This window comes from Opisthocomus hoazin, chromosome 6 (assembly GCF_030867145.1).
Source record: "Opisthocomus hoazin isolate bOpiHoa1 chromosome 6, bOpiHoa1.hap1, whole genome shotgun sequence".
Classification (NCBI taxonomy): domain Eukaryota; kingdom Metazoa; phylum Chordata; class Aves; order Opisthocomiformes; family Opisthocomidae; genus Opisthocomus; species Opisthocomus hoazin.
Window position 1 is genome coordinate 71,723,481 of NC_134419.1, and position 12,497 is coordinate 71,735,977.

The window sequence follows — 12,497 nt, forward strand, 5'->3', positions numbered from 1 at the left end:
TTAGTCTCTCCTGATGGATAGTTGTACAGCTTATTGTTACTGGTGGGCGGATGCTGCTCTTCCATGTCGTACGTAAATCAGTGCCATTATCAGTGAGCAGAAGGCTAAGTTTCTTGCCTCTTTCCTCAGACTCTGAATACAGAGTTTTTTTATATGAAATACATTTTTATGTTCTGGCATAAAACCCCAGCATATTCTGAATACTGGTGTATTGAATATTCTACTTTGCCTTTGAGACAATTCAGAAGAAAAAAAATAATTCCTCTTACAATAATCTCTATCATGTTATAATTTATTACATGATATACTGTCTCATTTATGTGACAATCTTACATACAAGGAAAGAAAAGGAGATTCTTTTAAACTTAGTTCAAAAATGATCCTTTTCCCTTAACTCCTTCTTTCAAGATTGCCAACTTAAAGGCAATTGCAGACACTTTTTACAAGGCTAAGCTGTTTAAGTAGTGAGCTGTTCTTTGAAGAATTTAGTTAGTGTTTTGTGATGTTTAGAAAAAAACATCAGGCAGATCAATATTATTTCTTGAGATAATTTTCTCCTTTCCTTTATAAGCACGTGCCACAGAGATACTTCAGCATCAATCCCTCTTCTAAATGCCATGGAAGGGACTGTAGGGCCAGAGTGTCTGTGCGGACAAGACCACAAACTGTGTGCTGCAGTGCGAGTTGAAGTATATGGCTTTTTGGTTCCTTAGGATTCAAGCAAAAATTTTTCTGTATTTAAAAAAAAATGTTGTATTTCTGTATAGTTGGCCCTGCAAAAAGAGTTCTCACACTGACATGAGACCAGGAGTGGGCAGGGCCAGAGTCCAGAACACCTTTTTTTCTGCTTTTCCATTTTAGTGGTACTGTTGATTATTTCTTTCATGATATTGTAACAAAGGGTCAAGAAAACTCTCTGCCTACTTTTTAATAAAAATGAACATGTCAAGAATCACCAGTTGGAAAGTGTTGAAGAGATCAACAGAAATACAAATGTTATTCTACAGTCTGCAACTTGTTAAATGATATGGCATCTAAGTTAGAAAGTTTTTTAATATTACTTACAAATAAAATTACACGAAAAATTTCCTTGCAGTTTAAGTTTCTCAGAACAAAGTAATGAAAAGGTAGTCCAGACTAATAAATGATCCAAATTTCCTCTGGGAAAATATTTATATGGCATTTAGTAGGCAGCGATAAGCTTGCTTTTGTTTTATGAATCATTCTGTGTATTTAAGAGAAAATTATAATCTTGCTGGACTTCTGTGGAATAGACAAGAAAACCAAAAGCAGGATAATCATTTTCTGTTAAGGTACTTAACATTTTTAGAGAAATGTTGAATAACTCAATTTAACCACTGTGAAATTCTGTAGGATGTTTCATGTCTCTGAAAATAACTGTACAGTACATCTTATTGATCAGAAAGATATTTCTCCAGCTCTGACCATGTACGTGTCTTGTCCAAAGCAGCATCAGTACATTGTACTCAGTCTAAATTTCACCTAGTGCCCTAGGTGCTCATTGAAGAGAAACAATTGCCTCTGAAGTTCAGAGAAGCTAAGTAGTTCAGACACTGCTATGCTTATACAACTTCTGGCCCCAGAGCCAGCGGACACGGTCTAGTTGCAGCTGCATAGCTTAGGACGAGCCTCTCTAGAGCAGACAACACAGCTTTAGACCACCTCTAGATCCTCTGTCGTGCTGTGAAAATGTAATTGTTATTTTATGCTTAGGAATACTTTGAGGTTTTAGTTTTTTTGTTGTTGATTTTATGTATTTATTTAAAGAGTTGGAAATAATGAGAAGGATGTATTTTAGCCTACCAGCGTGGTGTTCGTATGGAAGTGGAAAGCGTATGTTCCGTTGCTGAAGGGATGGCATGAAGAGGTGTGGAAGGTGTTTTGAGAGTGCAAGGCCTGGTCTTGTGGTGTTTCAGGACTGCGTATGAGTGAGATGTATTTGGGAACACTTTCTGCAGTCAGTGATCCCCTGATGGATGCTCAGCTGTTGTCTTGGAGAGGGCAAGGTTCAAGCCAGCTGAGGGGATAAGCTATCACTGAGGATGGATTATCACGTGGATAATTAGAGGATCCAGTGCTTGGCCTCCTTGCCTAGCTCTTTTGTTCGTTAGTGGAGACATACCACCTGCGGAAAGCCCGGCAATAGGTACCGACTTCCATGACTAAGCTCTGGGTTCCTTTTATAAGGGGAGAGAGAGGGAGAGATGGGCCTCCGGGAAGTAGCACACCCTAATTAAGAACTATATCAAATACTTTTGATTTTCATGTATTTGTGCTACTAGTAATGAAACCTATGCTATGTGGAATAAATATTCTAGCTACATTTTTATTAAAACTACACTGTGTTTAATGGGAATGTTTGGTTTTTGTCTTTTTTTTTTTTTCTTTCCCTCTGCAGCTGTGACTCTGAAAATAGGTATCTTGGAAATCCGCTTAGGGGAACATGCTACTGTGAGTACTTATATTTTTAATGTTCAGTACTTAAATGCTGTTTACGTATTGTGTGATAATTCCATTTCCTTGGAAAACCAAAGTATTTTTCTTAAGATTTTCTGAAGTCGGGCACATTGATATATTGACTGAAAAATAAAATGCCCCACTGGCCTTCTCTGTTACTTTGTCCACAAGAAGGCAAATTAAAGTCTACTGAAGGTTGATTCCTTACACCTCGTTTAGAGGGACTGACCAAGCCATTGCGTTGTTCTCTGTATCTCAACATATGTGAATGAAAGTGAGAAGTAATTGTGTCATTGTTCAAAAAACAGAATTTGTGGTGGGGAAATGCAAAGAGGATAAACAGCAGTATGTCCTGGGGGTGTTCTGAATGGCTTAGCCAGTCAGCCTCTCAGGGACGTGACACACAGCTGCTCCCCAGAGTACCATAAAATGATTCTGTGTGTTGTCTCCGTGTTCTTACAGTAGTAGAAAAGGTCCCTCTGGCAAATTTACTTTAAAGTACTACATTCTTGATAGTCATAGGGAAAGACCTGAAGGGATGAGAATGCTTATTACCCATGAGCAGAAATCCCTTAGTGAGCTGTGCCAATTTTGCTGTGCCAATATCAATGTTAAATAGTAATTTTAATCATCATAAAAACGTATGTGATGTTGGAGAATACTGTTTTAACTTTTGTGGCTTTTGCGCATACTTGCCTAATATCAGACAATTGAATGCATTTGTCTATTGTTTACTAACATCAGCCCTACCTCAAACTTTGGTTTACATGAAGATATAGCTCTGAATGTATTTGTAGCATCCATTCTGATCTTTGGCCTTGTTTTTTAGCATTTTGTTTTAGAATGTACACAAATGCATTGTTTTAGAATCTCTTTAAGGCAAAATTTACCTAATAAATGAATGTTTCTCTTCTTTACTAATGTTTCTTTTCTACCTTAAATGGTTTGCATCTGCAAGGTATGTGTTACAGAACAAAATAGACACATACTATTTTACAGATGCGGACATAACCCTAGGCCTAAAACATTTAATCCTCTTGCCAGGTATTAAAGAAGTTTGGTGTTTGTGTGTTGTTTTTTTTTTTTTTTTCTTCCCCTCACAGCCAAGTTAAGTTCAAATGTAATACTTTAAACCGGAAGATAATTTTAAAATACTGTATTTTGACAAGGTCCTGTGCAGCTTGCTGTAGGTGACCCTGCTTCGGCAGGAGGGTTGGACTAGATGACCCACAGAGGTCCCTTCCAACCCCTACTATTCTGTGATTCTGTGAAGGTACTGTTGACATTGGCAGTTTACATAAAACACATTGAGTTGAAAATACTCCTTAAAACTGTGTTCTGAAGATACTGTTGATCAAATAAATTCAATTCCATTTGTTGTTCTTGTGTAAGAAATTTTTCTCATTTCAAAACAGAAGTTTCAGTAGTTAAAAGAATGAATTTTTTATCTATGAATTTTATAAATTTTCTAGATTTAAAGCTAGATAATGAGTACACGAGAAGTTCATACTATGAAGAGAGTGCTATATAGGCTGTTTTGGATATGTGTATCAATGTTTGTTTTGTCATTTGAAAATAAACGTTATGAAATTTAAGAGATGGAAAAGAAATGACAATAATGAGATTTGTAGACCTCAGGCACCTCCATGAAAAACCTTATTTTTTTTGCTATCATGTTGCAGGTTGGGCCTATAAATCATGCTGGAGACAAATTGTACTATATTCAAGATAACCCGTTCACCTTTAACTCACTACTGTTATTTGTCTTCTGTCAGGTTTCAAAATATTTTAAAGATCTTGTGGTTTTGGAACAATAAATCTTCTGTTAATACTTTCAGTCATTTAAAATATCATATATAAATGATTTCCAGAGTTATTTTATCTGCAGTTAAAAAGAAGCTTATTCTAATTTAAAATAATGGAATACTGTATTTCTTACATTTATTGGCGGCTGCATTACAATGGGAAATAATTTATTAATTTGTGGATAACTGACTGACCTAAGATTTCAATGACAATTGCTTATGATCACTGTCCATTACCTGCTAAATCATGTATTATAAGAGATATATGATGCTCCCATTTGTTATCTACAGAAATATTTTAAAATATGGCCTTACCATGGACTATAATTTGTATGAAAAAATGTTTTGCTTTTGTACAAGACAGACATTTGAATGGTATTTTTCTGTGCTTATTTCACTACTCTGTAAGAAACTCTCTTTAGACACTTATATTTCTGCTTTACTTCTCGTTGAAGTGAAGAATATTGTTTTTTTTTTTACAGTACAGGAGTAGTTATTGCTCAGGAGGGAGGAAAATACTGAGGAAAACCAAATTGTATACACTTATGAGCAGCATAAGTTTATGAGAAATAAAAATTATAGGCACACTTGTCTCTACCACTTCAAATCAAAATTAGTGAATGATACAAAAATAGGAATACAACTAGTAATTTGCTGTATAGTTGGAATCTTATTCAGGAAAGCCTTCAGTCACCATGCTTGAGTTTAGCCATTGTCAAATGACCAGTTTTAAGTGTTCAAATTTTATCTTTTTGCACTTGTGTAAATACTGCCCTGCATTGGAATGCTTTTCTGAAGGTGACGGAGCACTGGAACAGGCTGTCCAGGGAGGTTGTGGAGTCTCCTTCTCTGGAGATATTCAAGACCCTCCTGGACAAGGTCCTCTGCGGCCTGCTGTAGGTGACCCTGCTTCAGCAGGGGGATTGGACTAGATGACCCACAGAGGTCCCTTCCAACCCCGAACATTCTGTGATTCTGTGATTTTCTAACCCAAAACCTTAGAAGTCAATCCTGAGTGTACGGCTAATGTTTGTATGATAGTGGATGACCTAAATTTCTCTTTAACAGCAGGAAGTGGAACAATGCTTGTTGCCTTAGAGGAACTTTCTGCAACTTGTGATATTGTGAATGCCCACTGCCCTATGAAAGTTCAGCTCTTTCCATCTGTTGCTCTCTGCCCAGCTTACCCAGTTCTTGCCTAGTCCTCTCCTCCGTCTTGCCTGTCACTGCCATCCTCAAGCCCCGTCCGGGGGGGAACAGGCCCTGTATGGGAGAACAGACTGGTGCTGGTGTAGACACTGGTATTAACATCAATAGACTGTTTAAGATAGTAAGTAAACTCTAGACTTAACAGAGTTAGCAGTGGGATAACACAGATTCTTTTAGTTTCTTCCTTACTTGCTTCCTTTAGTAGTGATTTAGGATGGTAGGCAGAATATTAATGCTGTACATGGATTGTGTTGTAATTGAAGAAGTGATCTGAGCACAAATGAAAACACAGGAAAATTGCAGATAGGTCTAGCATGATCAAAATGAATGAGATTTATGTAAGAAGCAGCATGCTGAAACATTGCAGGGACTTAATCTAAATACAGACACTATGCCAAAAGCATAAACACAGATAGCAGCAAAGCCATCAAATCCTAGAGATAACAGGAGCAGTTTGTTAAACAGCAGATTTCATCCTAATATGGCATTTCAAAACATGGCAGCAGTGGACATGAATAGTTTTTCTACTTTTAATTATCAAAAGTTAGTAACAGTAGAGTAGGAAATGCATAATAGACAGGGCATGCAGTAGTGTGTTATCCAGACTGTGTGAAAATCATCACCCATTGGTTGTATTAAAATTATTTTCATTTCATTCTTCATGACTTCACTGTATGATTGAAAAAGCATGACAGAGAAAACAAACTTGAGCAAGAGAATGAGAACAAGCCCCACAGATACAAAAATTAGAAAAACAGTGAATGTATAAGAATGTATGAGCAGCTGCGTGATGGTCTATTCATTCTAGTACGCGGTTGTCAGTAATGGCTGAATATGAATGCCAGGGGAAGAGTATAGCAAATGGAAAACATACTGTGGTACTTCTCCCTTTATATCCAACAATTTGCAGCTCAGGAAGTTTGTAAGAGGAAGGATTTCTTGAGCCAAAAGTGTTTGATATGCTGTTGTTTAGGCATCAGAGGAAATCTTATCTAAGATTTCTTATACATAACAAAAAGAAGAATATGAATACAAAAGAAAGCTTCATGAATTTAAAAGCCACAATTTTGTCTGTGTAAATATTCTTGCAGGTTGAATACAAGTCTGCTTCTGGATTGTGTCTCTGTATTTCTGGAAGGGAGGCTCTGTATCCCTAGGCCTTTCTGTTAGAAACCAATCTTTCTGTGAATGATCGGAAGCTGATTCAATCCAGATAAATGAATTCTGAGTGGAGGCCAGAGATGGTTGTGCAGCTGACTTATGCATGTACACAAACCATAAATACAACATTTTGTCATGATGCTTTCGTATTTGTTGTTGTTATTGTTCTTTGGTATCTCAGCCAGTGTGATGTACGACAGTGACACCTAGATAGCACACCATGCATCCAAATTGCTGGATTAGTTCTTTGCACGTCAGCATTAGAAATGCATTGCTGTCAGAATCAGTGCTCCTGGGTCCAAAGAAACATGCAGCACAACCAGATGGTTTTAGGCTGATTGGGAGGAATCGCTGGGACAAATGCCACTTCTGTGATTTTGACCTGGGTTATATACAGACACAAAGTTTTAAATCATAAATGGAGAAATAGTTCAACCAGTGTTCTAGAGAAAATGAGAGTTTAAATTTATAATTCATGATATGTTACTACCTAGAGGGTGAATTATAGGCTTGCTAGCAATCACATGTTTTGAAAGGATGTATTATTCTTCTTCATAAACCTCTTTTAGAGATCCATATCTCTAAGGTCAAAAACTTTCCAAAATGACAGTTTTACGTACGTTGCTTTCAGTGTCACTGTTCCAATGCTCGATTTCAAACAAGAAGTAAAACTGATAGATTCTAGTACTACTACATGCAGAAGCATGAAAGCTTACAACAAATCGGTACTGTGAGTTTAAATTGTATTGTTTGCCCGCATAGCTGTTAGAATTTCCAGATGAGTTGAGCACTTAAGAGTTGCTTGTTCCTAGCTAAGACCGGTCTAGTAGCCAGCTAAGAATATGTAGTTGGAAAATGTATGTGGATTTATGTACCTGAGTTTCTTATTCCTTTTTACCCTTTAAAAGAAAAACCAGAAAACTTTTAGAAGCATTTTTTATTATTTCTGGGTACTACCATCAACAATGAAGAGAGGGAACAAGTAGCTTCTCCATTTGGTTCTGCAGATTGGTTGTCCTTTTAAAATAGGCAGCGGTAGCGGGTTCCAGGGCAGCACACTTTAGAGTATGAAACTTTCAGACATTTGAGAAGATTTTGTCAGCAATGCACAGCAAGAACATAGTCACAATGCAATAAAATTGCAAGAAATTAACCATCTTGATTAATCTGGTGCTTATCTTTGGACTAGACACACAGTTTCATGGGTCTGTAACTGTCTCTGAACTGAGAAAGAAGTGGAAGCTTGCCCTTTGTGTTCGGAAGTGTGTTATGTATGCAGGGTAACGCTGCAGAGTTTACTGTGCTGCAGAGCAGGCCCACTTTCAAGTTTGTTAGAGATTAGAACAAGACCTTTGAGAGGATTAGAGAATCCAGAAATGAATAGAGCTTGGGAAGGATGGGTCACTTATGAAGAGAATTAAAAAGGGATGGGGCTGAATGATTCACGGCTGTTTGTAGCATTAAAGCCTGTGTATTGATCATTTATTCCACATCTTCATGAGAATATATACTTCTGAAGGAGATATTTGTTGGATTTAAAGCCTTTAAAAAAGAGGAAGCGAGAACATCTGTACATAAAAGAGGCTGAAAGAATCAACAATTTTAACTGTTTTCCTAGGTTCATTGTGTTTCCTTCCACAACTCTTTCTAATATTTCTCTCACCTCAGTGTTCTATGAAATGTCACTTGTGGATGGCTTCACACAGTGACTCATCAGCCACTATTTCAAATGGTTTTCTGGGATGAAGCATGCATAAAGGGTAGATGGTAGGCCCATCTTAGGGTCAGGTGTACTACAGAGCACTGGCACCAATGAGCTTTTCCAGTCAATCTTGTGGACATGCAGGGAGGAAACGGAAAGCTGGAGGAAACATTGCTGAGTTCTCAGGTGTTTATCACTGAAAAAATCCAGCATAATGACTAGGAGAAAAATAATATTCACACTTTTTTGAAAAAATTGTCCTTGGATAATTTTTACTGGCTTTTTGTTTTTTTTTCTACTTAAAGTACACTGCGGGAAAAATATGTCACCATAAGCGAGCTACTAAATATTTTTCAACAACTTTTTCAGGATTGACCTGAATAATTGGTTTATGGCTTCATCATGCCATTCTAAACTCTGAGTCATAAAATCATTATAGCTTATAACACTGTTGCTTGTTTCCTTGGTATATATACAGAACAGATAGCAATAAGCAATTCTCTCAGTATGTCAGCAGCTACAAAAGATGAAGAATAATACTTTCATGTCCAGAATTGCTGAGGAAGCATGAAATGTACATTCAGTGAAAAAACTCAAGACAATATCTGGTGTCTGTGCAGGGAGGTGGGGAAGAAGGAAATTTTGCTTCTGGCTGTAGAACCTTATAAGGTTTCTAGTCCAGTCCTGTAGCTGTATTAGCCCCATGACTCGTGACACACTGGAACTCCAAGAAGGACAAAGTGAAAGAAAGTGCTAGTCCTTACCTATCGTCCCTACCATTTCTTATAGCAAATTTTTATTATGTTGTAAAACTTTTAAATTATATTGTTAAGCAAAGTGTGTCATGCCTGAAACAAAACCAAACACTTGTTTCTTGTATTCCACTTATTTAAAAATAATCCCAATTGATAAAAATGAAGAAGTCTTAATTACTTTTTGATATCTAGGCTTTGCAGTAAAGGCCCTGATACTCATTTAGAGGTGTTACTTTATATTTTTCCTTTCCAACTTTTTGTTTGCAGTAGTAGTAACTAGAAAGATGGTTTGATAGAGGACAGATTATTAAAAGTGGACAATTTATGTTAATATAGTACCTCAAATGACTTTTTAGAAACATCAGTTCAGTACTATCTCAGAGCAAATGTGTCAGATGATGCATCCTTATTTATGTTGTCAAAATACAGTTTAGGCTTAATCTTGACCTATTGACATGGTCTGATAGTTCATCCCACCTTGTGTTTCCTTATTATTTGAACATTTTTTTTTTTTTCTCTTTTTCTGGGCTTATTTGTAGTCAAAGTTCTGCTATAAGCCAATTTTCCATAACAGTTATTACATTACAGATGTTATAATTTCATAAAAAATGTGTACTAAAACAGTTAAAAGAGATCTCTCTAAATACTATGCAAATTTTCTCATGTGATCCAGCTGCCTTGCAATAATCTGGCAGAACGAAGGGACAGAAACCAAGGTCGTCATCTTCACAGAAGCGTAAGCAGCCTCTGTGAAGGGAATTGTTCTAGGGGCATATGGCTGCTGGATCTGGAATGAAACTTTGCTCTGGTTGCTCTCAGTTTGCGAGTGGTACACTGGGATTTACAGTAAATTGCTTCATGGGCTGCACCAACCCTGCTGCTAGGAAAACTTTTTTGTGAATGGAATCTGTTTATGCTTCATCATCATTCCCCAGCTTTTGTCTTTGCTGTAGAGTGCCACTACTGAGGAGTCGTTGTCCCTGGATCCCAAGCGCGTAACCTCAGCAGCATTTAGCTCAGAGCCTGTTCCAAGATGTGCCTGTGTTCAGTGCTGGGCACGCCCCTCCAAATAGGAGACTGTGCGTAGAGCTACGCTGGGTGAAAGACACATTGGCTTCCCTAATATTTCTCAGACTAACATGGTTTTTGTTTCTTTTCTTGCCAATAAAATAAATTATAGGCTTTTCCTTTTACAGTCACTGTGAGATTTTCAGATCTCGCAGCAGAAGAGAACAGGTGTAAGATGGTTGCATGCTAGTCAAGAAATGCAAATATGGTCTAGCAGCTGTTGAAGTATGTAATGCAGCCCGTCAGCAAGAAGATGCAGTGTGGTTTTTAAGCACTCAGAGTGTGTGTAGGCAAACATGCATATATATACATTCGTGGACTTAGATCATGACATCTTTTATTAAAAAATCATTAAAAAAAATTATCAAATAAATGTGTACTAGAGGGAGCCATAAAGCACTAGGTGGCAGACTTGCTATACTTAGAGAAAAATTAAACTCAAGAACATTCCAAGGAGAGTATTTTAGAAGATAAATAGCAAGTAGCACTTTTAATAAAACTATTAGCAGAGATTCTCCAGGTATTGAAAAATTATGTTGAAACCTAAAGGGCATAAAAAAATAAATTTAGCTGTTGAACAGGTGTTTGTTTTAGTTGAGTTGTGAGATGTATACCAGCAGTTAGATGCTTCGCTACTGATTTGTAGAATTCATGTTTCCTTTTGGGACAGCATGAATTTAAACTAAATACATATTGTAATTGTAGAACTGTCATGCTTGACTTAAAATAATGAGTTCCACCACTGAGGTCTAACTCTGAATGACTTTGATACAGACTGAAACAATTTTTATTATTTATAAATCAGTAACAATGATAACTCACATTGTTTTTTGAATATATAGGCTTATAAAAATAAATACTATTTGAAATCTGCTTAATATTTAAAGAGTCTAGTGGAACAGATTTTAGTTTAAATCAGACAATTCTAGGATGGTTTGAGAAAAGATTAGCCTCAACAAACGTACCAGCTCAGAACACATAAAGAGCAACAGACAAACGGAGTCTTTGCCCTGAGCTAAAATAATCACACAACCGACTGTCGCCTTCCAGAGAATTAAAACAATAACCACACCAAGAATCTGAAGTTCCTAACAAAGTATTACGAGCTCATCCCAAGCTCTGCGTACTCATTTTTCAAATGCTAGGTTGGCTTGCAGCTTTTTTGGGCAGGCTAAAGAAGCAGTTTTGCTGGCAATAATTTTCAGACTTTACTGTTAATTGGATAATCTTTCCTTGTCTGTATTTTTTTTTTAAATTACTGGGGATTTTCTTTGCTTAAAAACCCCACCCTTTGTATTTGAAATGAGGATTTATTTGCTTTCTCTGGTAACTTTCTGTGATGTATCAATGAACTTACTGACTGGCATCTCATAACAGATACTATTTAATAACTTTTTCCAAAGTAGACAAAGTCATTTTAGTGACTGTTTATTTAGATATACTACCATAAGTCAAAGAAGATGGCCACTACCCTGGACAAGCTAGCTTTCTAGCTACTAAGGAGATGAAAATAATAAACAAACATACTTTATAATGTATGGAAATAAAAGTCTGTGTTACAGGCCTTCATCACCAGACTGTTCCACAGGTTCCATAATTATTTTTTATATTGTTATTCATCTTGCAAACATAATATGTAGTATTGCAGTAAAATACCTATTAGTATAAAATTTGAAACAGTATAAATTTTGGTTATTTGTAGAACTATAGATTTTGAAAAGCTTGATGAGGCAAGAATGAGAGAGACTTGATGACTTGGACAATTCAGAAGAAATTCATTGCCTTGTAGGGGACTCTAGCCCATGTGTTGAAGCAGTTTTTTAAATGAGAAGGAAACCAATGCAAATTTCTACATGTATACAGTATTTTAGTTTGTCCATGTATTGATTCATAGGGATGAATACTTTTTGAATCCTTTTGCTGTGTATACAATGTGCTGTGTATGTGTTTCCCCAACATGTCTGCAAAGACAGGAGCTGTCGCTCCTCAAACAGCTGGGAGGCCTTCGAGCTCCCCAGGACTGGAGTTGTAAGAAGCAAACGGAATAGGAAAGGATCCATCAGTGTCCCTTTACTTTACTTTCTGACAGTGAAAGGAAAGCCTTTATGGTGGATTTACAGTTGCATTGCTCCTTGTGCCGACTTCCCAGGGAAAAAAGAGAATTCTTGATCAGTGGGACTTCAAGGAAAGATCTGTAGTGAAATCTTGAACCACTTGAAATAGAAAAAAACCCACCTTGCTTCAATAAGTATGGTTTGTGGAAGAATTTCTGTTGGTTCCTTTGACTGAGAGTTCTTGGACAGAGTAGCGCATTATTTC

General features: G+C 36.8%; 1 protein-coding gene across 8 annotated transcripts in view; it reads left to right on the plus strand.

The window, feature by feature from the left end:
- ATRNL1 (attractin like 1) overlaps positions 1 to 12,497 on the plus strand; it is a 585,672-nt gene that overhangs the window by 251,849 nt on the left and 321,326 nt on the right. For all 8 annotated transcript variants that reach the window (XR_012764307.1, XR_012764308.1, XM_075423811.1 and 5 more), the window contains exon 21: positions 2,420 to 2,472. Coding sequence is in view for 6 of the 8 variants with exons in the window: in XM_075423811.1 (XP_075279926.1) it covers positions 2,420 to 2,472 (53 nt within the window). In the remaining 2 variants the exon portion in view is untranslated. The remainder of the gene's footprint in view (positions 1 to 2,419; positions 2,473 to 12,497) is intronic.